The sequence below is a fragment of the Phodopus roborovskii genome, unplaced genomic scaffold (assembly GCF_943737965.1).
Source record: "Phodopus roborovskii unplaced genomic scaffold, PHOROB, whole genome shotgun sequence".
Lineage (NCBI taxonomy): Eukaryota > Metazoa > Chordata > Mammalia > Rodentia > Cricetidae > Phodopus > Phodopus roborovskii.
This window is the reverse complement of record NW_026126588.1, coordinates 5,444,597-5,471,520: the sequence shown is the minus strand read 5'-3', so window position 1 is coordinate 5,471,520 and position 26,924 is coordinate 5,444,597. Positions and strand designations below refer to the sequence as shown.

At 44.8% G+C, this 26,924-nt stretch overlaps 1 protein-coding gene across 1 annotated transcript in view; it reads left to right on the top strand.

The window, feature by feature from the left end:
• Positions 1 to 13,993, top strand: part of Adgrf1 (adhesion G protein-coupled receptor F1) — a 30,233-nt gene extending 16,240 nt beyond the window's left edge. The window contains exons 9-14 of the mRNA XM_051204523.1: positions 1,576 to 1,764; positions 3,911 to 5,284; positions 7,414 to 7,455; positions 8,696 to 8,755; positions 11,277 to 11,343; positions 13,907 to 13,993. Coding sequence (XP_051060480.1) covers positions 1,576 to 1,764; positions 3,911 to 5,284; positions 7,414 to 7,455; positions 8,696 to 8,755; positions 11,277 to 11,343; positions 13,907 to 13,980 — 1,806 coding nt within the window. The 3' untranslated portion in view covers positions 13,981 to 13,993. The remainder of the gene's footprint in view (positions 1 to 1,575; positions 1,765 to 3,910; positions 5,285 to 7,413; positions 7,456 to 8,695; positions 8,756 to 11,276; positions 11,344 to 13,906) is intronic.
• Positions 13,994 to 26,924: the final 12,931 nt, after the last annotated feature.

The window sequence follows — 26,924 nt, the reverse complement described above, 5'->3', positions numbered from 1 at the left end:
TTCGTAATGGGCATCATCCAGACAGCGTGGCTTGGTAGAGGGTCAAATGTGACTATTCGTATCTTTAGACAGTGCAAACATATGAGGGTTCTGTTGGGTCTCGGTTAACCAGGGATTGTGAGCATGCCAGGCAGAGTCAGAAAATGCCTGAGTTGATGGATTTTATCTTCGTAGGGTGAAGTCGCTTCAGATATGCTTACAGATATGATAGATGCTGAAACAGCAACTAAGCTAGACTTGGAAATTCAAGAGGCCTTGGAATTGAAGGTTAAGGGGAAGTATGGATCAGGGCAATGTACTTCATGTAAGTGAGAAGGTACAAAGATCTTCTATTGGAATAGTGAGTAGGCTAGATGGGGGATGGGGTGTGAACCATGGAATTTATATATATATGTATATATGTATATATCAAAAGACCAAGCAGCCAGTGGTCCATCTGGTAACAATAATAGTGGTATGGAGACAGAGTCACATAGTTCCTATCCCAGTGCAGTGGCTTCCATTCTAGCTTTATATATATGAAAGAAAGGAAGGAAGGAAGGAAGGAAGGAAGGAAGGAAGGAAGGAAGGAAGGAAGGAAGGAAGAAAAAAGGTAAGTCCAGGAACAGGAGAACTGAAATCACAGGGGGAAACTTCCAAACTGGCTCAGACACTGCTCTTGTAGCAGACCTCTGTGTTGAACACAGCTTCCATCCCAGCCAGAGGCCTTCCTCTTATGACAGAGAATACCAGAGAGAGCTCCCTGTCAAAGCATCATGGGACGGTTACCAGTCCCTTTCCGCCCTCTGTGTCCTCATCTATAAACTAGGAGCAGGTGGCCACTGGACCCCAGTCTTCCTCTCTCTTTCCTTGCCCCAGATCTGAACATGACAATAGTTTGAACTTGTTGATCCCGGATGTAGGGGCCGGCAGACAGCTGTACAGGCGGCTGAGAGAGCAAGGAGACTGGGTGGGATCTGGGGTCCTGGTCAACTTGTGTTGATGGGATCGCCCCTCCCCTACCTACACTGATGGAGGCCAATGCTCTCTGTTATCGTGGCACAGCTGAAGTAAATGGGGCCTGACCCAGGCCCAGCCGTCACGCTGGCACATGTGCCCATCTGTCTTCTCGCTCTGTACAGGGAGCTCAGCATGAGTACGGGCAGAGCTGGGTACTGGCGGTACCACTTTCAGCTGGGGACTCCTGGCATAGTCGCCAAACATCAGGCATTCTCCATTTCCCCGTAACCGAGATTGTGATCTATTTGAAAAACGTCTCTCAGAGAGTTTTTTCGTGATCCAGTTCCCTTAGCACTAAACTACCAATAATAACACTACTTCCTTCAAAGAGCGTTTAAGATGCGCAATCAATAAATTACCAGCAAGCGTTATTAAGCATTCAGCACGGGGTCTAGAACACAAGAAACCCCAAACCACAGCCGTTGTTACCACCACTATTGTATAGTTACCCGCCAATACACTGCCCTGTTTGCTTTATAGCCAAGAGATCCGATTTAAGGGTAATGGTGTGCAAGCTTTTCTAATTCTTCCCCCTAGAACGTAATCTTTTTTTTTTTTTTTTTTTTTTTTTTTTAGAATCTCAGTATGATAGCAGGCAACATCACAGAGGCAGATGTGTCAGCTTTGGTACACAATCTTTCGGCCATCGTTCAGCAAAGCTCGTCCACCACAGTTGGGACCCTGGCTTCAGTGGTATCACTTCTGAGCGACATTGCATCCCTGTCACTGGCAAAAGCTTTGACAGTGTCTAATTTGACATTGGAGGTAAGACCTTTCTAGTCTTGAAGGGCTCACTTGATTCACTTGATTTATTTATAGTTTAGCTTTTTTTTTTTTTGAGAGCAGATCTCACAGGGTAGCTCTGGCTGGCCTGGCCTGCCATGCAATACATTGGCCAGGCCAGCCTTGAATGCCCAGAAACCATCCTGGGTTAACCTTCTGAGTGCCGGGATTACAGGCCTGTACCAGTACACCCTGGTTGAAGGTCTCACGTCAAATGCTACGTCTAGTAGGAGATATATCATAAGAGCCTGGATGAGGGGGAAGACTGGAGAAAAACAGAGAAACCATGCAACAGTTCCTGTGTGAGCTTCTTTGGCACTTCAACAGTATACAGTGAACTCATAGGATCAACAATGCTAAACCCAGATCTGCCCATGAACAGGCTGCTCTGAAGTGTCAGGCTCAGAGGACTGGGAAAGCTTTTGCACTCGTGAACACAGGCATTAATTTCCTTTCTACTCTCACCAGATCCCATAGTGAGGATTGAACGTAGGCGCCCGTTTCCTCCCCCCCCCACCCCAGTCCTTGATATTCCCAGTCTGTATTTTTTTTTCCCCCTGTGCTTGTAAATTCTGACCTTAGCAAGGTACAATTTAAGAACTCCCTTCTCTTGGCTGGTTGAGTTTAGCTATTTACAATTTGGCTTACATTGCTATGATAATATTTGGTCATCATAAGAACAGCAGTACAACTAATTTGTTTTGTCCAATAGAGTCTCACTGGGGATACAAGCCACACTTAAGGGCAAACCCCATGTCCGCACAGGTCCTTTAAGTGTATGTTATGTTTTCCTGTTCTATGTGTATGGGATTTCTGTATGTGCACCTGTATTCATATGTGTTTCTTGTGTTTTTTTCCTTGGCGCTTTTTTATTGTTGTTCATTTTGTCCTATTCTGGTTTGTTTGTGTTTATTTCCCCTTACTTTATTTTCTTCTTCTTATTCAGATGCCTGTTTGTTTTCTAATGAGAGAGAGAGAGAGAGAAAGGGTGTGGATTTGGGTGGGAGTAGAGGTGGGGGGACCTGGGAGAGGAAACTAATCATAATATATTTTATGAAAAAAATTGATTTTCAATAAAGAAGACAGAAAAATAAAAAGAGTTGCAGTGCAAGGCCTTGTGGTCCAGACCAGTAATTCTGGCGTTTGAGAGGCTGAAGTACAAAGACTGTAGATTTGAGGCAAATGCAAGACCTTGGGAAGAGCAGGAAGTGCTCTTGGGGTCAGAGCCACCTCCCCAGCCAGCAGTTCAATACCGTACAGTTTTTAAGAATCATTGATGGATATCTGTATGCAGTAAACATCAATAAATACCAAAAAAAATTCAAATTTGAGGCATCCATGACATGACTTTACAAGTCTCCTCCATTTTTTTTGAAAATTGAAAATGGATGTTTTTCATGCACTGTATCTTAATTTCAGTCCCTCCCCCCCTCTGCTCCAACCAATTCTTCCCTACCCCTCCTCCCATCCAGATCCACCCCTGTTTGGTCTCTCATTAGAAAACAGCAAGCTTCTAAGAGATAATAATAAATAAAATATAATACAATAAAACAAAAACAAATTCTAATGTTAGCTAAAGAAACAAGATGGGGACACTCTGGAAAGCCACACTGTCTCTGTGATGTGGTACGTTCACTAGTCATTTCTCCCCATCCCAGGGATAAAGAAATGCACACCTGTGTGGTATAAGATGCTTATTCCTCCATGCTGAAGAAAAGCCCTACTGTGGTTGCAGATTACACTCTGGACCCAACTTAAATAGTTTTTATTTATTGTGTGTGTTTGGAGAGGGGTGCATGTACACCATGGTATGGGTATGGAGACCAGAGGGCAACCTGTAGGAGTTGGTGCTCTCCTTCAATCATGTGGGTTCAGGGAATTGAACTCAGGTCACTAGAATTAGCTGCAGGCCCCTTCTTACTGAGGTATCTTACTATCTTGACCCATGTTTCTTTACACAAAACTTCTTTCTACTTTATTGAGCCACAGCACTTATGTTAATTCCTGAGTTTTACTGAGATCCCCAACTCACCAATTCCATGGCCATTGTCCCTTAATATGAGCGACCTTCCACTGTCAGATCTCCAGTCTCAGAAGACCTAAAGAGACTGTGACTCTTGTGTTTCAGAATGTCATCAACATCGCTGATCGTATTCTGAACCCATCCTCCATAACTAATTGGACAATTTTATTAGAAGACAGAAATAATACCAGCTCCCAGCTGCTAGAGACTTTGGAAAATATCAGCACTCTAATACCTTCCACTGCTCTGCCTCTTAATTTTTCTCGAGAATTCATCGACTGGAGAGGGACTCCAGTGACCCAAATACAAAGGACACGGGGTTACAACTACCAGATTGAAATGATACAACAAAGTGCCTCTCAGCCCATCCGAGGCCATGTGCTTATTGAACCAGATCAATTCCAGAAATCCCATTCAAAGACTATTATCAGCATGGCCTCCCTGACCTTTGGGAACATTCTACCCATCACCCACAGAGGAAATGCACGCATCAATGGGCCTGTGATAGCCACACTTATCCAAAACCATTCCGTCAGTGAAATTTTCCTAAACTTTTCCAAGATAGAGGGAAACCTGAGCCAGCCTCGTTGTGTGTTTTGGGATTTCAATCACTTGCAGTGGAGCAATGCAGGCTGCCAACTAGTTAATGAAACGGCAGACACAGTACTGTGCCGATGTACTCACCTGACCTCCTTCTCCATGCTCATGTCACCCTCTGTTCCCTCTTCAATTGTCCCCGTGGTGAAATGGATTACATACATAGGACTGGGCATCTCCATTGCAAGTCTAATCTTATGCCTGATCATCGAGTCTCTGTTTTGGAAGCAAACCAAGAAAAGCCAAACCTCATACACACGCCACGTTTGCCTGGTGAACATCGCCTTGTCACTCTTAATTGCTGATGTTGGGTTTATCATTGCTGCCACTGTGGATGCCACTGTCAGCCCTTCTGGAGTCTGTGTAGCCGCGGTGTTCTTTACCCACTTTTTCTACCTCGCTTTGTTCTTCTGGATGCTTGCGCTCGGCACCCTTCTGGCTTATCGGATCGTCCTTGTGTTCCATCACATGGCTGCGCCAACCATGATGGCCACTGGGTTCTGCCTGGGCTACGGGTGCCCTCTCCTTATATCCATCATCACCATTGCAGTCACCCAACCTAGCAACAGCTACAAAAGGAACAACGTGTGTTGGCTTAACTGGTCTGATGAGAGCAAACCTCTCTTGGCCTTCGTTGTTCCTGCATTGACTATTGTGGCTGTGAATTTGGCTGTGGTGCTGCTGGTCCTTAGGAAGCTCTGGAGGCCAGCAGTTGGAGACAGACTGAATCGGGATGACAAGGTCACTGCCATCCGCATGGGAAAGAGCCTCCTCGTTCTGACCCCACTGCTAGGGCTCACCTGGGGCTTCGGCATAGGGACAATGATGGACAGCCAGAATCTGGCTTGGCATGTTCTTTTTGCTTTACTCAATGCTTTCCAGGTAAGAACAATAAGGATGGCGTATTATGTACTCCTGTCTAATAGGTTTTATGTAGCCAGACAATAGATTTCTCTGCTGATGCAGTAAGCCAGATCAAGCTGATTTGAAAAAGTAAAAGAACAAGTTTCTTTGAGCAAAGCAACTCCCAGGTGAGTTCCCCAGTTCCAGAGATGGAAGCCAGAGAAGTCACACTCTTGAATTAAAGAAGGGAGGTTCTATAGCCTGTAGGTGATGGGTGATGGCAGGTCCACCACAAACTGGGTTTATGCCTAATGGTAAAAGATTGAATGCTTTAGGCAGGGACTTGGGCAGCTGGCAACTTCAGGAGAGGAGACACCACAGCCTCCAAGAATGGGGGACCAAGCTTTTTGTCACATTTCTTTTGTTGGAGATTCTCTGAGGGCAGGCGTTGGAGGCAGGGTACTTGCTAAACAGTATAAGAGCTGCAAGTTCTAACCCAACATTGTCATTGGAATATATATATAGAGAACTAGTGGATGACGATGATCTCATCTCTTCAGCTCCAACAATTCTATAACACAAAGTGCATGGAAACAGCAAGAAGACAAACCCATCCATTTCCCCCAGCAGTTCATGTCATACCAAAGCAGAATTCTGGACTTTCCAGTAACCTACCACAGAGCTTAAATCTATTAGAGTTCACATAACTACCGTTTATCTCTTTTGTGGTTGACTCAACCCTCATTCTCTCATATAAATAAATCTCTGACAAAGCAGAGAAAGAGAAAGAACTGAAAAGCACTGGTGACCTTGCCGGGTACAAAGCAAGTCCCTGGAATTTAATAAACAGAGGCCAGCAACCCAACAGCCAGATTCTTAGATAACATTTTCTTGGACTACAACTGTATCTGTTAATGTACGAAGGGCCCATGGCTCTTTTCTCTCCAACAGCAGCACAACTGAAACAGATGTCATATATTGTACAATACTTAATAGTCTTTACACCAGTAGCTCCCTGATCCTTTTATATTCCATAGTCAGGGAGTGTTGGGACTAAATGGAAAAAAGTAACCCCCAGGTTTTGATGTATCTGGGAGAAAGTCTTCAACCACGGTTTATTGCTGCTAAGACCAGATCGCCTGGGGCAATGGTAGGGACTTTTGAGTTCTGGAGTCAAGTGTGTTTTCTCTCAAATACCAACTATGTGCTTAATCTCTCTATCCTTCGGTTCTCTTAGCTGGTGAGCAGTAATCCTTGGAGGATTAGGACTTAGAATTCAGCACCCGGCACAGTGCCCCATATTCAGTAAATGTTTAGAGTCCTAGAGGTGATGCACCTGTCAACACAGCTGTTATCGCACAGGCGGTCATACAGATGTAGCCACAGAGAGCATGCACACAATGGAGACACACCTTGAGAGTTCTAGGAAGAGCAGGCTTGTGAGCAGTGTGCTGTTTGACAGGCACAAATGAAAAGTTTCCCAGCAGGGAGGAAGAAAAGCTTTGCCAAGATTTTCTAAGAGACATACTTGAAGAGAAGTTTACTCCCGGAGACTACCTTCCTCCTCCTGGCCATAAGGGATGCTGAAGCTCAGTATCTGCTGCCATCACACGTACATGATAAACACTTATTTAATGCTTGGTCTAAAGAAAGATAGAGATCCCGCAGTCATTGGGAGCTAGCTGGGGCTTTGAGTAACGCCATAGTTGAGGACAGTGTTTCATGTGAGTTTACAACTTCATTCATTCAGTCATTTGCTCATTAACACACTCATGAAAACCATCTGTGAGCACTTTCTGATGTACCAGGCTCTGTAGAGCTCACACTACTCTTGCTTTCAAAAAGCTCATAGTTCAGCAGAAGGGCAGACAGAAAACAAGCTCAAGTTGAGCATTTAGCACATGGCTGTCACCCCAGCACTCAAGGGGTAGAGGCAGAAGCCTCACAACTTTGAGGCTAGCCTGGCCTAAGTAGTGCATAGGATGCTAGCCTGGGTTATAGAATGTGGCCTAACCTCCAAATGGAGGAAAAAAACATTCAACATTAGAGTATAAGATGCCATTACAGGATGATAGAATTGTGCCATATAATATATAGATTATTTCTTGTCTAGGAAAGAAAAACAATAATATAATGCATATGCTTTGCTCTGTTTTTAATTGTTAAAGGGATTTTTCATCTTCTGTTTTGGAATTCTCTTGGATAATAAGGTATGTGTATATCCATTTCTCCCTTCATTCCCTAATGTAGGCATATTTAAAAACTTCCCTCTCAGTTCCAAGGCCTTTAATGGATTCTTAGATAATAAAATTCTATAACTCTACAAAAGGTAGGCTCATCCAAGAGACGAAGGACCCAAGGCATCCCTGCTAATGAAGCATATAGATTCAATAGCAAGTAGAGTGAACATCACAGCGAGAAAGAGGGACTTTTTACATTTAATCTTTCTAAGCCTGGTGTGGTGGTACATATCTATAACACTAGAACTCATAAGACTGAGGCAAGGATTACAAATTCCAGGCCAGCCTGTGGTACCCAGAGGGTCCCAGACAAGTTAGAGTAGTGAGATTCTGCCTCAAAAGTAAGCAGGAAAATCTCTTTCAAACTTAAAAGTATGCTCTGGCACTGGCCCCAGGGTCAAATTGCTTTCTGGGGATGGGGGGATTGATTGGATTTTGTGTCTTGAATTCCTTTGTCCATTTATTTGAAATATGCAGAAAGGATACAACTTCCACATTTCCAGGCTATTGGATGCTAAGTATTTCTCATAGTAAACAAAATTCCCAACACAAGACTATTAGTTTTAGTGAAAGATAAATAGAAAAAAATTGTAAAGAACTATGTCCCTCCGTTTTCCTTCCCAAGCAGCAAGCAATTATGTTGAGAGGCAAAGGCAGTAATTGATACCTTTTAGTAAGAGGACAAACATATTTTATTATTGGGGCTGGGACCCAGGTTTGGTTCCCAGAAGCCACAAGATGACTCACAACCACCTGTGACTCCCATTCTAGGGAACCAGAACCCCTCCTGGACTCCATGGGAACACACATGGTATACAGACATACATGCAGGCAAAAAATACTCATACACATCAATAAATAAGTAATACTAACAATAGAAAGGATGTTATTATAAACTCATTTGCCATTTACCATTTGCCATTTACAGATGGGCGGTTTTCCGGCATTTGCTACATGCCTACCAGACACATGGTTAGGACAGCCCTCCCTCCCAGACAACCTTCACCCCAGCAATAATGTCAGATGCTCATGCCCCACTGCATAAGATACTGTTGTTCCATGTTTGATTCCAGTTTTGCTAATGGTCCAGAAGTGTCGCTTAGAAGCGATGTGCTAAGTAGCAGCTTTTTATTTTTTTCTTAGCATGTTGAGGTGAGGTCTGATCATTTGTCTCTTTGCACCATTTTTTCTCTTCATGATGTCCTGACAGCTGCGGCAACTTCTGTACAACAAGTTGACTCCGTTAAGCTCCTGGAAGCAAGCACGGAAGGTAATGAATGACCTCTCAACGCCAAGGCATAAAGTACCAGCTTTGTGTTTTTCCCTCTGTGTCATCCGTGGTAGCCCTTGTTTTCCCTGCATCATTACCTGCTATGGTGCCGGGCGAGGGCTGACAGATAAAGAGCTACAGAGTAAAGAGGGCCTGGGCACATGCATAGGAAGGCTTGAAACCTACAAGACCTATGGTTTTGTGGCAGGGCTGCAGGAGATGTAGGTCTGTGCCACTGGTGGCGGCCAGAGTGTTCAGAGACCGGGTTTAACATTCTTTTCTGCATGCTCTGAGGGAATTTGAATGAAACAAACAAACAAACAAAATCTAAGTGCCCAGATTATGGATTAGTAGAAAGTAAAGAAGAGATGGGGGTGGAAAAAAAATGGCTCGGTGGTTAAGATCTCATAAAGTTCTTGCAGAGAACCCAAGTTCAGTTCAAGCCTCCAAGCTGGTGGCTCACAAATGTCCCCAACTCCACGGAGTTTAGTGACATCTGCTGGCCACGGTGGGCATTGCACTCTTGTTCACATACACACAGCCATATAGATGTATACCTAATTGAAAACAATAAGAGATAAGATCAGTGTTACTGCCCAGGAGCTTGTGAGTGAAAAGACCACGAGAAAGGAAGGGGACAAAGTATAAACACAGGAGTAAAAGCAGCAGGCTTGTTAAAAGTGTGGGATCTACAAACCAATGAAACAAGAGGGTTCCCTGGGAGACAGAGTCAGAAGAAAATCGTCTTTCCACCAACACGCAATGCATTGCTCACAGAACTGAACAATAAGTTAGACAAGAGTAAGGCAAAGCCATACCAGGGGCTGTGTTACAATGAACATTAGTTTTTGTTGTTGTTTTCTTCCAGTTCTTCTAGTGGCAAATGTACAGATCAGTGAAGTAGAAGCATGAATGTGAAAAAGGGCTAATGTTTCCCTCAAAGCCACTTTCTGGTTGCTTTCTGGGGTTGTAAAGATACAGAAACACCGCAATCATTTGGAAATGAACTCAGGCATTTCCAATACTTTAAAACACAGATGAAGGAATAAATGAATGAGTGGCTATCCTATAATAAAACTAGAACCATAGACTATGTACATGGAATAAAAGGTTGTTAGAGACATGAGATGAAACATTGAAGACAGGCAGAGCTCATTAAAGAATAATACAAGGCACTCTCATGGATGAACATAGAGAATGGCAAGAGAGAGCACGGTGGAGGGCCAGACTCTTAAGGGGTGAGAGTGGACAATAGACAGAGACCATAGTTGATGAAAATGCTCACAGGGTAAGTAAGGATGGACAATGTCCAGAGAGACCATTGTGAAGGGCTTAACAATTTGAGAGATAAGTATGCAACAGCCAAAGGGACCACGGCACCAGGCTTTATACTCTTACATAAAGTTGCTGGGACTGATAGCTGTCCGACTGGGCATTTTCCTATCCAAGGATTGAAAGAAGGAAGAAGAAAAACTATGAAGTGACTGGCAAACCTCATTTAATTAATCCTTTGGGGGCAATAGTATGTCCATGGTGTTTACAACCAGGTTTCCTGCTTGATAGCAACTATAAGATATTCTGGTTTTCCATGAGCCCATGCTTTCACCCATAGTGGAGACAAAAGTCAGATTCCACCCTTTGCTCATGTGGCAGCTGGATGTGGCAGTGCATGTCTTTAGTCTCATCCCACCACGCAAGAGGCAGAGGCAGGAAGAGCTCCAGGAGTTCCAGGCTAGCCAGAGCTACAGGGAAACCCTGTCTCAAGAATAAAATCAAACAAAAAACCACACCACCAAACCCCAAAACCATGCAATAGAGCAGATTAAACGGAGTTTTTAAAAAGCCTGGTGTGGTGGCACACACCTTTAATCTCAGCACTCAGAAGCAGAGGCAGATGTCTGTGAGTTCGAGGCCAGCCTGGTCTACAAAATGAGTTCCAGGACAGCCAGAGCCACACAGAGAAACCCTGCCCCCCCAAAAAACCCCCCAAAAACAAAAACACCCACAAAAAACCCAAAACTAAAAACAAAAGGAGTTAAAGAAAAAATGCAATAAGTCTATAAAAACCTGTGTTTTCCTAAGGGGAAATATCTTCCCTTGCTGAGACATGATAAATCCACTCTACCTTTTCCTTGATTTAGTCTGTAGTGATCTTAAAAACAAAACAAAACAAAACACCAGGGGTGGGTAGGTTTCAACCAGGGTTTCTCTGTGTATTCCTGACTGTCTTGGAATTTTTGCTCTATAGACCAGGCTGGTCTCGAACTCACAGAGATCCACCTGCTTCTGCATCCTGAGTACTGGGGTTAAAGCGTCCGCCATCACACCTAGTTATATTTTAAATTGTAATGCTTCTTTTCTTTTTAAATGTGATTTCTGAAATTACTGTGTGTCCCCAAACTGTATTATAAAGGATTATAATTATATGAGACACAGGTGGAACCAAACCTCAGTGACCTTCAAGTCCGCTGACTTCCAACTAGTTATCTAACATAAATTATTTTGTTGTTTTTTTGTATAGCAAAACTCCTCAGATATAGTTACCAAGCATAAAGGCTTAAAACCTTTCAACATACTACAGCACAAAGGTGAGTTACAATACAGCCAAAGAGTGGAAAAGGTAAGAAGACAGGTTATGGCTATGAAGAGAATCTGATAGTAACTATTGAAAGATGACAGTATCAGATGGCCATGCATCTGAATTTCTCCTTGTTGTGCTCAGGGATGATAAAGCAATACTGGGGATTTGATATTCATAGGCATGTACACACAATACACAAATACATAACACACATACACACACACACACACACACACACACACACACACACACACACACACACGCTAACTCCTTACTGGAGAGTCATCCCCCTTATGCCAGCCACTGAGCAGAGGGCATGGGATGATGTGCTCATATTCAGGGATGGACACCTATTATTCTCTGAGCCGCACATTGGGTGCTATTTTGTTATGAGTAGGTTTTTCCGCCAGCCTGGTCCCAGAGCTGCGCCACCCACAAATAACACACAGAGACTCTGTATTTGATATATTGCTGTTGGCCAGTTACTAGTTTCTTATCAGCTAGCTCTGTCTTAAATATTAACCCATTTCTATCAATCTAAGTATTTCCATGTGGTCTTATCTTACCAGAGAGAGAGCCTGGCGTACCACCCTGTTGGTCCTACATCTTGAATCTCCTCCCTACTTCTTCCTCTCTCCTCCTAGTCTCCTCGTCCTACCTGTCTTGCTTTCCTATTGGCCAACAGTGCTTTATTCATTAACCAATAAGAGAAACATATTTACAGAATGACATCTTCTATCACCAGCCATTGAGCAGAGGGCATGGGATGATATGTTCATATTCAGGAACGGACACCTATTATTTTCTAAGCTGATCTGGGGGAGGGAGAGATGACACCTCATGAGATTAGGAAAGTACTGTTCCCTCTTGAATGCATATACTGATGACTTCTAGAAATTTAAACATGTCAGAGTCACAGTATTGTTGAAGAAAGGAAAGAACATGGGGGAAGTAGAAGGCATACATTGTGTTTCAAGTTAAGGTGTAGTCATTCTTAAAAGCTTCAGTCCCATTTTACATTGAATTATGACAACATCATTAATTAAAGACATTTTAGATTCTCATCAAAACTGTTTAAATTCTAGCTGTGGAGTGCTTAGTTCTAACTGAGACACCTATATTATACCTTTCCTTTAAAAGCATTTTCATGGGGGGGGAGTGAGGGAACAATTCTAAGAATCAATATAGTGGGTATCTATCCCAAAACAGTATTTGTTGGATATAGAGGGGTCATTGCACTTATGTGGCTGCATACACAAGACCTGCACAAAATCAATAAATCCAAACTTACAGCATAGATGGAGAAGAGTTTGAGAATCCCTAGCTAGCTAAAGAGTCAGTTTTTCTTAAAGTTGTAGTCCTTGAAAAGCTTCCTCTATTAGTTACTTTTCTATTTCTGTGACAAAATATCATGATCAAGAAAAATTAAAGAAGAAAGAGTTTAAGCCGGGCATTGGTGGCACACGCCTTTATTCACAGCACTTGGAAGGCAGAGGCAGGTGGATCCCTCTGTGAGTGTGAGGCCAGCCTGGTCTACAGAGCGAGTTCCAGGAAGGCTCCAAAGCAATATAGAGAAACCCTGTCTCAAAAAGCAAAACAAAAGAAGAGGAAGAGGAGGAAGAGGAGGAGGAAGAGTTTACTTGGGCTTATGGATCCAGAGAGTTAGGGGAGACAGCGGGAACTGGATGCTGAGAGCAGAAGCTGAGGGTTCACATCTCAATATCTCACAGTACCACAATCAGGAGGCAGAGAGTGTACTAGAAAAGGCACAGATCTTTAAATTCTCAAAGCCCACCTCCAGTGACACACTTTCTCCAATAAGGCCACACCTCCTCATCCTTCCCAAACAGTACCACCAGAAGGGAACCAAGCGTTCTAATGCCAGAGTCGATGGGGGATGTTGTCATTCAAATCATCAACTACCCATGTCCAGTAGATAGTCTTACACCCCTGCACATACGGTGAGCACCTAATGAGTTCAGTAGGTTTTAAAACAGAGCACATGAAATTGGTAGGGAAAATTGTAAAATAGGGAACAAATAGGAAGGATTTGCTCAAAATGAATTTCTCAGAACAGTAAAAATGGTTTTAAAAAAGGAAAGGGAAAAAAACCCTTAAATTCCAGATACAGTTCAAGTGTTGGAAAAAGTGCCTACCTACCTCAGCTCCTTCCTTCCTGTTTTTGCTGCCTCCAGACAGACAGAGTGCTTTGAACTCTCCCTTTCCAGACATTTGTTCCTTATCAGGCAGGGAAAAGACAGACAACTAGTTTCCAGGGCTCTTCCTGCAAACTATGTATTGAGTTGAAGTCTACGTTATCTCAATTTTAGCAGTAACTGAAAAACATAGTATTTTCGTGCATAGGGGAAGATAGCTAATGAACACAAGTTTGTAAGGTGTCAGTGAAGGGCCGTCCTTCTTAACCAACCTACTATGTCCCGTATTTCCCCTTAGCCCCATCCTAGAATTAGCCCCGGTTTTAAGACAGTTCATTGGCTTATTGTCATTTTGTTTTATACTGGAATCAAGAGGAACAACAATGATTTACCTCATCTTTTTCTCCCTTTCAGGCATCTATGCACTTTCTCATACTGGAGATTCGTCTAATGAGATCACATTAACCCAGTTTTTATCAACGGAATAAAGCCAGGAGTCATCATCAAGGGCACATTTTCTTTAAGCAACGTGTCCTCAGAGCTGCATGGCAGAGAAGACATGCACAGCATCAGATGAGATTTTGTGACTTGGGAGTCTGTGGATAAACCTGCTCACTCTGAGGCTGGAATGGCTCGGTCCTTAAGAGTACTTGTTGCTCTTGCAGAGAACCTGGGCTCAGCTCCCGCACCCTCCTCCCCAAATCTTGGAAGTAGATCACATGGATATGTTAGAAAAGATGGGCCACTAGGACCAAGAGATAGCAGAAGTAACTAAGAGAAATCATATTATCATCCTGCAAAGGGGCCAAGTGAACACTTGCAGAGAAGCAAGTCTCACATTTTCCAGGCAACAGTCCAGAGAAACATCTCTAAATGTCTAGTCTAATCCTATCCAGAGAAAAGAAAACACCAAAGACCCCGACTTTGACTGGGTGCTGATGACCATTTATCCAGATCATCCCAGAGAGAAGCAGGAGTTATCCAACTCCACCCCTGGCACAAGATGCCCAGTCGGATTTCTGTATTCTGTCCCTGGTATAAACAGTCAAAGATCACCAGACACTTCAGAAAGACCTACACCTGTGTCTTTTATAGCTTCCTTCTACATTAGTGTAGCTCTCACCCCTCATCAAAGAACCTCCTGTTTTGTAGCAGACAGAAAGCACTCTAGAAACCCATAACTGGTCAAAATTCAGAAAACAGCAAGAGTCACCAACCAATTCACAACACAGCTCCTACACCCAAGGCCCAGGGAAGACTGCAGAAGAGGGGTGGAAAGATTGTAAGAGCCAGAGGACCAGGGCACTATCCGCTGTGAGATGGAGGAGGAGGAAATGAAGCGGTGGGGGCGTAGGAAGGGAGGAGGGGTGGATCTGGGAGGAGCTGTGTGGGAGTGAGGAGTGACTATGATCAAAATATATTGCATGGAACTCTCAAAGAATCAATACAAATACTATGGTATATTTTTTTTTAAATATAAAGTCCAGACACAAATTTCTTCAACTCCACTACACATGCACAGATAGAGTGAGTACCCAGGCCCTTCAAACCACTTTTCCTCCAAGTATCTTTGTGGCTCATCACTCACGTATGCTCTGTGGGTCACATACGAACTAACCCTGCTCCCTCACGATACAGCCCACACTTGGCCTTAGAAGCCTTTAAAAGAAGGGGCATCCTTTGTCTTGTGGGCCCAAAACTTTGCCTTTGGACTCATGCCCCGAGATAAATGTGACTTCTACTGCATGTGGCAAGGTCAAGCCCCAGATAGACAGCATGCAGGTGTGTGCGTGCGTGTGTGTGTGTGTGTGTGTGTGTGTGTGTGTACTCGTGCATGTGACAATAGCAGAAAACGGGCTATTTGGGGGAGTGAGGAGCATAGTGTATGTGAACCCATTTTTGCATGTGCTAAGTAAAGCATTATTATTTGTAATGCTTTTGAATGTTTGACTTGAGTGTATGGGTTTTTGTCTGCATACCATGTGTGTGTGCTTGCCACAAGAGGGTGTCAGAACCCTGACATGGGAGTTGCAGATGGCTGTGGGCTATCCTGAAGGTGCTGGGAGTTGAACTTGCATCCTCTGCAAGAACAACAGGTGCTCTTAATCCCCGAGCCATTTCCCCATCCTCTGTAAAACACGGTTATTTTTAATTCATGAAATTTTAATTTAAGAAATTAGAGGTTGTTTGGATTTTGCTTAGTCTCTGTGTAAACTCTGGATCTTCGAAGAACAATGAGAAAGAGTCAGTTTTATTTCTCTGTTTCTAAAGCAAACAAACAGGCTGAGAGACAGCCACTCTACCCACTAGAAAGTAGCTCAGCCCAAAGCAACTCCAGTAGTTGAAACTCCCAGACCCATTTCCAGCAGGAAAGACTTTTGCTGGGCTGCTGAGCTGAACTGCAGTTACTCTCACTGAACGTCAGGGGACAGGATCTGACTAGGAAATTCACGCAGACTCCTTGACAGCACAACTGCACCCCAGTGCCTCTCTAGCGCTCAGGAGCAGGAGCGGTGTGTGTGTGTGTGTGTGTGTGTGTGTGTGTGTGTGTGTGTGTGTGTGTGTGTGTGTGTGTAGAGCTATTCTGATTAGGAAAGTGGCTGCACCTTTGCTCCCTTTAACAGGAGAGATTAGGAAGCTCAGAGCGCAATAGCCCAGCGAGTGGCAAAGGATGCCTCTTTTCCCTAGGTTTGTGCCTATTGTGCTGGTAAACAGTGTGGACTTGTGTCTCTAAGCAAATTAGGAACCGGCTACTTTTTGCAAGCCTTTTTCACCACTAGAAACCAGCCTGTGTGGGTGGGCTGCACCTTGGACATCTTGTGATGTCCTTAGACCACACTGATGGAGACTACCTGGTGCTTTACAGATTTAGCTGTTTGGAGAAAAGGAGATTGGAGACATTTGTAAGGTTTGAGCTTCCCCAGTCCCTACCGTGGTCATATTGCTGTTTTTGCAGGTTTGGTTTTGTTTCTAAGGCCAAACAAGCATGAACAGGTGATTTACAGCTCGGGAGAGATCTGGGCTGCTGTGCCATTAATACCTGTCCTATTTTGCTTTCTATTGCTGTGATAAGTGCCACGACCAAAAGTGAGCTGGAGAGGAGAGGGCTCTTTTGGCTTGCTGGTTCCTATTGCAGTCCCCAGTACTAAGGGAAGCCAAGGCCTGGATTCAAGCAGGGCAGGAACCTGCAGGGAATACATTTACAGGCTGCTCTCATGGCTTGCTAGTTTGCTTTTTAGTTTATCATCCAGGACCACCTGCACCAGAAGTAGCACTAGCCACTGAGCGTGGGGCCTCCTGCATCCATCAGGCATCAAGAAAATGCACCAGAAGCTTGCAGATCTGATGGGGACCTTTTCTCAGTTGAGGTTCCCTCTTCCCAGGTGACCTTAGTCAGTGTCCAGTTGACAGGAAAACTAAACAGTATGCGGTGCCTCAACCCTCTGTCCCAGGGCTCAGGCTGGCCCCAGCGACCAGAGATGGTAAACAGACCCTGCGCCCCAATCTCTGCAATCACTGTGTTGCAATCCATCTCCCAGTGCCTTCCAGCCTTGTGCTCCAGAGCTAGATTGTATACTCTCCAAGAGCACACACACACACACACACACACACACACACACACACCCTCAGGGAAATGTTAAAAATTGGGTCTTTAACTTTGTTCCTGGGGAGACTTCATCGCACAGTCCTTCCAGCTTGCTCACAGGGAGCAGGGGTCACTCTTATGTAAAAGTACACTGGTGAATAAAAGATGTTTTCACCTGAATCCCACCTCAGTTTTCCCCACCCTCCAGCCCACAGCTAAGGCTGTACTCTAAACCCTAGCAGGGTCTCAGAGAGCAGCAAAGACAGTGCAGCGTGCCCATACAGCTTTAGCTCTTTTAGGTTATAAGTGAACATCAAGGTTCTCTTTAGAACGATTTCACTCCTGCAATGGGTGTGGTGGCATGTGCCTGCCATTGCTCAGCTCTTTTGAGGCTGTGGCAGGAGGCTCATGCATTTGAGGCAAATCTAAGCTACACAAGGAGGACCTTAGCTCGAACAATAGAAGTATATCACTTCTAACAGCAAACCATGGGGTAAGTCACCCCACACAAACCCCAGACCCAGATTCTATGTGTAAGCTTGTATGCTTACACGGTTTGGTCTTACCCATGCCAGGCAAGCATGCTATCACACTACCATCAAGGCATTACACCCCCTACACACACACACATACACACTACATGCACACTTTATAGACAGAATCTCATTCATTCCAGGCTGGTCATGACATCTCCATGTAACTGAAGATCATTCTTGATCCTTTTCGACCACAAGCATGCTAACCATGGTTTGGGGAATGCAGGACTTCATGCATGCTGGGCAAGCACTCTACCAACACAGCTGCATCCTTGGCTCATTCCAGATTCTTCTGGAAACTGGGGAGAGGTAGAAAGAGAGCTGGAGCAGGAGAAAACTGTAGGAAGGGTCTCATAACTGCTGCTAACTCTCTATATAGTAGTTCCACATTTTCACCTGGTTTGAACCTAGCTAAATGAGTCAAGATTCCATTCCATTAAACTCATTCCTGTGAAATGACTTGGAGGATTCTCTCCGGGTCAAGAAGACCCTGGGAGACCCACACCCAACTTCTTGTATTGTTTCTACTGTTCAGTTTTTCATCTGTGAAACTGCAAACCTGCATTCAATAGATAACCTCAAAGGTCCCCTTGAGCCCCAACATTTTATGGTTCTGTGTTTCTTCACAGTTAACACCCTGGGAGAAGAGAAATTTATCGCCAAAGATTACCAGCCCAAATGGGTTTGGCAAGACCTTATCTTGCTGGGTAGAAAGAAACACTGCCAACAGCTACATTGTGCCAACTGCATGGGAGGTGACACCCTATTGGAATTCTGACCTGGAGCTCTGATCCATAGCAGAGGAGCCCCCGGCTGTGATGTACTGCCAAGGGACACATTGGTTTGCGGATAAGGCTTCCTGGTTCTTAGATCTCAGCCACATCCCTCACCAGGACCTGGGGGGAAGGCAGCTTGTGAATTCCATAACAACACACTGCCAGGCTCTGCCAAGGATAACTGCTGTCTGAGAGCTTCACTTGGTACTGGCGATAATGCGACTGTTTTTCTGCAGTCGGCTCAGCCAAAGAACTAGCCCCATTTGTTTCACCCCCAAGGAGAGGATGCTATGGAGCACCCACCCTTGCCACCAATTTTGAAAGGAATAAATAGGAAATCATATTCACAGAGGCAGATTGCGTTTTGACTGTTGTTTATATAGTAAAGTCTACAGGAAAAAAAAATGACTTGTTCATGACCCACTTTCTCTTAGATTAGAGAGCGATTCTCCTGGTCTCACTCCAAACAGCAGCATCCCTGCTGTCAAGCATTTGTTAGACTTTGTAAGGATTCAGGCATTATACTGGCCTGTCTCTGTCACCTGGTAGAATGCACTCAGGCAGTACTCTGGTCAGCCCAGGGTTCCATGAGTACTAGTCTGCATGCAGGTGCAAAGGACCCTTTAAGAGACAGATCCCGCCCACTTACACTTTTTCCTGCTCTCTTCCTTCTCTGCTCCCCTCTTTATGCTCTTTTCCAGCTGTCTTCCCTCTCTCTCTTCCTCACAGTTCCCCTGGGGCTGACAGGACTTCCTGTCTCCCTCTTCCCTTCTGTCCCCTCTCTCTGTCTCTTTACTTCTTTCCTACCCCCTCCCTCCACTTTCTAATAAAACCTGAGCTCTGTCTGCCCGGTGTGTTTTTTCCCTGTGTTGGTCATGCTTGCTTGCCACGGAATCCACCAGGTCCCACACGCCAAGTCCCCCTTGAGCTTTATCATAACAGACATGTCATGTCCAAGCAGGGGAGACGGCTCTGTTAGTAAATTGCTTGTCATGAACACATAAGGACCTGAGCTTGATTCCCCTGACTCCACGGGAAAAAAATCTGGGCACTGTAGTGCATGCTTGGAATCCCAGTGCTGGGCAGGTAGAGACAAGATGATCCCTGAAGCTCCATGACTAGCCAGTATGGCTTTCTCGGTGAGATCCAGGTTCGGTAAGAGATCTGGCCTCAAAACATAAGGTCGAACAAGGCCAGATTGTGCAAACACTAATCTTAGCATTCAGGTAGATTCCCTGTGACTTCGAGCCAGCCTGGTCTACATAGTGAGATATTGTCTCAAATAAATGAATGTAATAAAAAAGAAAGCAACTGAGAAAGACTAGATACTACCCTCTGGCATCAACACACATGGGCATCTGCACTTGCACACACCAGCACCAACATACACAAATAAAATAAAATAAAACATAGACACAAGGGACCTGCCTTTCCACACACTGATCAAGGAGCTGCTTCCTGCTCAGGCTCAGAGACGTTAAACTGAAAACTCAAGAGGAGTCTGTTAGAAACTGAGACTTGAGACTTGAGTAGGCACCACGGGAGCTCCTGAAGCCTCTTGTGTGTGGGAGCATGGTACTCATGTGAGCCATTCACTCTGACTCATTTTCTATGGTCACTGACATTTCTCTGAGCTTCAACAGCCAAGAGAATGTTGGAAACGGTCTGAGCCGAGATGCTAGATGGATGGTTTCCAGGCAATATGAGTGCTAAGGATGAGATGGGTTGAAGGCCTGGCTCCCTTACTGAAATGTACTAATGTGATGACCTTGCCGACCCCTGGGTACATTATCATACATTATAGGTGGGTGTATGGGAGGGAAGCCTGCAAGTTCTTTAAAAAGCCTCTGGTGGGATTCAAGATGGACAGGAGCATGGATTATTGAAGGCAAGAGATTTATTAGAGGAGTTATCTGTGCCATGGGCAGATAGACAGATGGACAGCAACATGGCAGGGGCTTCGAGGCAAGTTCAAGCTCCAGACAGACAATATGGCTGGGATTCTGAAGAGAAGGACATTGGGGCAGAAGCGGAGTCTTCTCTTAGACCTTTCTGAGGACTGGGAGTTTTCACAGTGTGACCACCAATCCCGCTTAAACAGAAACGGTAGTACCTGGGAATCTGCCGGGTGGAAATTCATAGGAGATGCCTCAGTGTGGTGCCTGTCAGTGAGGGTATCTGTGAGAGCCAGAGGGCTGATGCAGGTCTGCATTCCACAGCCTGAGCTGTCCCTGGGTTCCTACATGCTTGGCATTCTTAATAGACATCCCGTTGTTTGATGACCTGACAAATGGCAGCTCTCAGTACTGTAGGTAATGCTAACATGAGCCGGAAGGGAACTGTAGGTGGTATTGCTGCTAGCGTAACCATGTGTGTTTAAAGGAAAGACACCGTTTGAGAACAATGCACGCTTAAACCTCATTTCTGTCACTGACGTCCTTGGACAGACTATTGCATCGATAGCTATAAAATGGGGAAGATGACAATGGTCTTGCTGGGTCCTTGGGAGGCTTAGAGGGGGAAGTAGACAGAGCAGCTTCAAGCTGAGGATTTTTCAACAGCCCCTTTCACCTTTCAGCCTATTCTTCAGTAGGGGAAGCAAACTCAGGTATTCAAGTGTGCAAGGATGATGTACTACTGTCCATTAAACCAGGCAAGACACGCCTCCACACCAGGGAGCAGGACTTCTGGATTATGTGTGATATTTTCCCTTCCTCCTAGCCTTCCTCTATTTAAACTTGAAGCTCCTGTCAGTACTCCAGAGATGGATTCGGGGTCTCTGGACACTGAGCCCTGTTAAATACCTCTCTTTCCACTGTGGTCACATCGAATAAATCTCCCTTCTCTGATTTACACACACAGACACACACACACACACAAAATAACAAAGTCAACCCTGATAAAAGCTGGAAGGGAGGTCTATAGGAAGGGCTGACAATAAGAATCATATTTCCATTTTGTGTCTGTTATTCTATAGAAGTCTTCCAAAAGAAATAAAATTGAGGAGTTACAAGCCAAGAGCATCTTCTAGTTCCCCTTTTCCTAGTTAACACAAAACAGACACTTTAGGCCTGGTGGTAAAGTTGCCCACGGTCGAGCCTGATGATTGAGTTCAGTCCCCAGGACCTGCACGGTGGAAGGAGTGTCCAACCCCTGAAGTTGTCCTCTGACCGCCATATGTACCCATGGCACACATGCATGGAGCCACACTCTTGTTCACACATAACCGCACACGCAAAATAAATAAATAACAAAAAAAAAAAAAAAAAAAAAAAAAAAAAAAAGAAAGAAAGAAAGAAAGAAAGAAGAAAAAAAGAAAGACTTCTATGTGGGCCATCAATTCTCAACCTTCCTGACGCTGCAGCCCTTTAATACATTCCTCATGTTGTGGTGACCCCCAAGCATAAAATTATTTCGTTGCTATTTCATAACTGTAATTTTGCTACTGCTGTGAATCATAATGTAAATATCTGTGTTTTCTGGTGGTGTTAGGTGACTCCCACGTGTTGAGAAGCGCAGGTTTAGAACATCTGCAAGTGTGTGCAGGCTCTCAGGTTTCTGCTGCGATTTCTTCCTTGCCTTTGTTTTGTGCTCTAAGGAGGTCCAGATGCCAGCATCCAGCTCTTTTCCACACCCCTCCCTCCAGAACATATGGGTATGTATTTTGCTTATCCTGGCCTCGCAGGTGCAGGGAGTGCCCGTGGAGAGCAATAATATACATATGTCTGAGTCAGTGTTGAAGTGAAGCATGGCTTACATCCGGAGTATAATCAAAGGGCGCATAGGAGGTGTGACTAGGAGGCAGGGGCGGAACTTCCTTCCCGAAGAAGGAATTCTGCTTTTGTTAGTTTGCTCATCTGAGGAAGTTGGGGACAGTCTCCAGCATACAGACATTGAGCCCCTTACCTATTGCTCACACTTAGCCAAATGTCCTCTGCTCATTAAACTCTCCAGAACTTCAGGTCCTTAGCTGTGAAATAAAGAGAGCCAAGGTCCTGCCAATGGGGTGACCTGAGAATTAAATAAATAGTGCATTTAGCAAAATTCCTGGAACACAACGTTAGCTATTAACATCCGTTTAATTGTTAATGTAAAGCTGCATAGCAGATACAGAAGTTCCTTTCCTGGTTAGACTTGCCTTTCTAGGTTCCCTGTCCTACTCATCCCACCAAGACACAACCTTGAGGGTTCACATCACATCTTTTAAGACTGGGCTGAGAGAGGACTCTCAAAGAGAACCTCAGTTCCCAGCTTCCATGTCTGGCAGTTCATAACTGCCTGGAATTCAACCCTAGGGAAGTCACTTCTGGCTTCCACGAACATCTGTATGTCCATACTTACACAAGCACACTCTCTACGCACATGTGAATACCCCTTCCTCCTGAAGAAAAATAAAATATTTTTAAAATAAATAAAATTGTATTTACAATATTTTTTTTCATTTACACCCCAGGTCTAGTCATGATGGGACTTGCCTTTAATCCCAGCAATTGGGAGGTGGAGGCAGGTGGATTTTTAAGAATTCAAAGGTAGCCAGAGCTACAAAGTGAGACCCTGTCACAAAAACAAAAAACAAAACAAAACAAAACAAAACAAAAAAACAAAAACAAGACCACAAACAAAAATTTCAAACCCCTGCCAATGCTGTCGATTTGTAATTCAGTTATGTCAGCATAATTGTGAGTAGAGTACAACCTTAACCCTGAGGGTAACTCAAGGGAAGCCCTTGCTTGCTTGGCTTCCTTCATACATTTCCCTGGCTTTGAGCTCTGTTCCCCAGCCCCCATACCCTCCCTGCCAGGCCAAGTCCCAAATCAAAGGGGACTCCAGCCTCTCTTGGCACTCCAATCAATCTACTACTCTGTATTCAGCCACACACAAAGGACACAAACCTAGGCTGGTGGCAGCTAGACTTGCAGTTGGTACCCTGGCTCAAGGTGACAGCTTCTATAGCCAAGAAGTAAGGAGGCAGCCTCATACAATCCCTACCTTTCCTTTTGGAATGCTTCTACTGGGTAGGCCTAAGTGCACTACAGTGTGTACATGTCTGTATGTTTGCATGAGTGTGTGTGCTCATGCGAGCTCGTGTGCTTGTGTGTTTCTGTGGGTGTACATGTGTGTGCACGGAGGCTAAAAGCTAATCCTGGGAGTTGTTCCTATTTTTAAGACAGGTTTCTTATTGTCTGGAACTTTCCAAGTAGGCAAGGCTGCCTTACCGGTAAGCCCCAAAGATCTGTCTGTTTTTGCTTCTCACCTTCGGGATTACAGAAACATCACAACATCCAGCTTTTCCACATGACTTCCGGGGACCGGACTCAGAACTTTTTGGACCGGACTCAGAACTTCAGGCTGTGTAACAAGCACTGTGATAAGAAAGCTCTCACTCCAGCCTTAGGACTCTCATTACAGCTCAGCAGTGGGTTCCTATGGATGGATGTATCTAGCAAAACCAATTAGTTCTATTGATGAGGAAACAGACTCAGTTCATCTAAAAAGGAGCAAAATAGGATCCACATTCGAGATGCTCTCATTCCAATGTTATTCTCCTTCCTAAACAGGAATGCCAGGGATCTGAGGGAGGCTGCTGAGGGAGGGGCTACCACGGTGATCTCTGGTGCTCATCAGACACCTGGGCTATTGCTGTTCTTTTAACCAGGTAACTTAGCGCTAGGGAAAAACAAAACAAAAACAAACAAACAAACAAACAAAAACCAAAAAACCCTCAATGCTTAGTGGCAAATAAACTCTGAAAAGTTTCTGTACCCCAATAAGCCTCTCTACCAATACAGCAATCCAAATCAGACCAAATCAAGCTGAATTAGAAAAAGCCCATGTTTAATGAATACAGTGCTCTCAGATGCCCTACCAGCCTCCTAGAGAGGACATGGGACAGACTGGAAAAGCACACTTGTCTATTTCGGGGGGGGGGGCCAGTTTAAATACCCTGTGGGAGTGGCTTTGAGCATCTCTGGGGGAGGGGTCATCATTTGGTGGGCTTTCTGAGATGCAGCAGGGTTTGGAGGAGATAGGGGAGGGGGCCTTGTGCGAAGCTGCCACCATAACAAACTTGTGCTAGCCATGGGTTTAAGGATGAGAACTGAATCTCCATGCCAGCTTATATTCTTTCCAGCTCAGCAGTCTTTGGGGTGCCAAAAGTTCCAGTTTTTGCCTCCCTACTTTTAACTTCCAGGACCTGAAAACACAATAATGTCAAGAAGAAGGAACAAGGCCCTTGGTTTATAGACACACCCTCAGGAAGCCTGGCTTCCAGACTGGACTTCCTAATGGGAAGGAAGGCATTCTCTTTCTCCTGCCTGTGGGGAAGGTCACCGGAGAAGCAGTTACATTTACTCTCAGCCTGTCTCCCCGGGACATGGGAGCAGGGATACCCACCTAACAGCCGAACAAGTTTAAAAAAAAGAAAAAACTACTTGGGTTGATTGTTGGAAGCATGTGAGAAGAAATTATAAACAAAGAGAAAAAAGATAATATTTTTATTGCGGCTGAAACTGTGAGTCTGAAGTAACGGTCATTCTATTCCTAGAAAGAAAAGCCGAGTGCATGCTTAGAGAGCGCAGTCTGCAGGGCCTGTTCAAACAGTGCAGATATGGAGACTGCAGTCGGATGGCCCTTGTGTACTGGAGAGCTTTGAGAGAAAGACACATGTGCTAGAGACGTCTCCAGAATTTCTGCTATCTGTCAGAAGGAAGAGGCTGCGAAGGATAGGAAAGAGCTGAACTATCAAAATTTAATTATTTATTTGTGTGTGTGTGTGTGAGAGAGAGAGAGAGAGAGAAAGTGAGAGAGAGAGGAAGAGAGAGAGAGAGAGAGAGAGAGAGAGATCGATAGACAGGCAGACTGACAAAGACAGAGAGGCCTGAAGGTGCCTGCAGAGGCCAGAGGAGGGCATCAGATCACCTGGAGATGGAATTACATGGTTCTGGGACCTGAACTCAAGACCTCTGTGAATGAAAATGAGGGCATGTCTGCCTCTAGGAATGTTCGAGAAGGGTTTGTTGTTGTAGATAGGAGGTAGGGGACAGTCAGAGGCTAGGGAGCATGGGGATGGGGGAGCGTGTTGGGGAGCATGGCTGGCTGCATGCAGGCAGACTTGGTGCTGGAAGGAGAGTGGTACATTTTAGAGGCAACTGACTGTCATACTGAGGGAAGCTTGAACAAAAGAGACCGCAAAGGCCACTCCCACAGTGACGCACTTCCTCCAGTAAGACCACACCTCCTACCAGTGCCAGTCCCTTTGGGGGGCATTTTCTTTCAAACCACCACAAGAGGAGAAGAGAAGACAGTGGAGGAGGGGAGATGAAGAGAGGAAGAGAAGAGAGGGGTCTTGGTGTAGGGACAGGTCAGCCATGATGACTCCGTAACAGGTACCGGTGAGGAAGGACTGAAGGAACTTAGAGGCTAGTACAGACCTTGATATGCTAATGGACACCACCGTGCATATGTCCCTTTTGCCAGATAAGTCCCTGGATTTTGTCTAAATGCTAGACTTTGGGTAAAGGGATTTCTTAGGACCTAACGTAACACTCTGAAGATGTACTGCAAACCCTTAACCACTGAGCCCCCTCTCCAGTCCCTCACAATCGACAGTTCACCCGGCTAGGCTGGGCCACCAGGTCAGCAGGAGGACATAACCAAGGCAGAATGCGACAGATGTAACACTCAGTACTAGGATAAGAAAAGAAAACATGGTCCACACTTGCTGAGTTGCTGGGAATCAGACTCAGGTCCTCTCAAATGCTGAGCTACTATCTACCCTGAGTGATAACCACAGCCCTCTTGTTTTATCTTAGGAAAGGATATCTCAACTCCCCATGTTCTTAGTTGGTACATTTCCTTAAGAGTCTATCCTTAATAAAGGGCCAGGTTTTTTTTTGTTTTTGTTTTTTTGTTTTTGTTTTTGTTTTTTTTCTGCATTGAGCTAAAGCCGTGTTGATGCATTTAACCACATCTGAGTTCACTCTGCCCTTGATAAGCTATCCTACATGGATTTAGTTCTTAGGCTGCACACACGAGATAGTCAAGATAATTAACTGGCTGGTTCCTAAAGTGCTAAACACTTTTGTGACATTTATTAGTGGCACTCTTGTAAATGTTGGGATGAACAGGCAACATTTTTACTTCTAGGTGCGGGCAGGGAGGAGATAAGCTCAGAGGGGATGTTTACATTAAAGTGCTTCGGAAAGGAGGACGTTTCTTTTGTTCCTTCAGCTTTACTCCAATGACAAACATGGGAGAGCAAACAGCATTAGCTCCCTTTTCTAGAATGGTTCCCCTGAGGTGTGTATGGACTAGATATTGAACTGAGCCTTAAATATAGCACCACAGAACTGTGCTGTTTAGAGTTATCTCAGAAAAGCGAAGCACACTGAGAAGATGCCTTCATCATATTGGCTGGTAGACAAGCCCATGGAACATTTACCTAATTAGTGATTGACAGAAGAGGGCCCCGCCTACTTTGGGTGGTGCGGGTAGCACTACCCCATGGCCTCTGCGTCAGTTCCTGCCTCCGGATC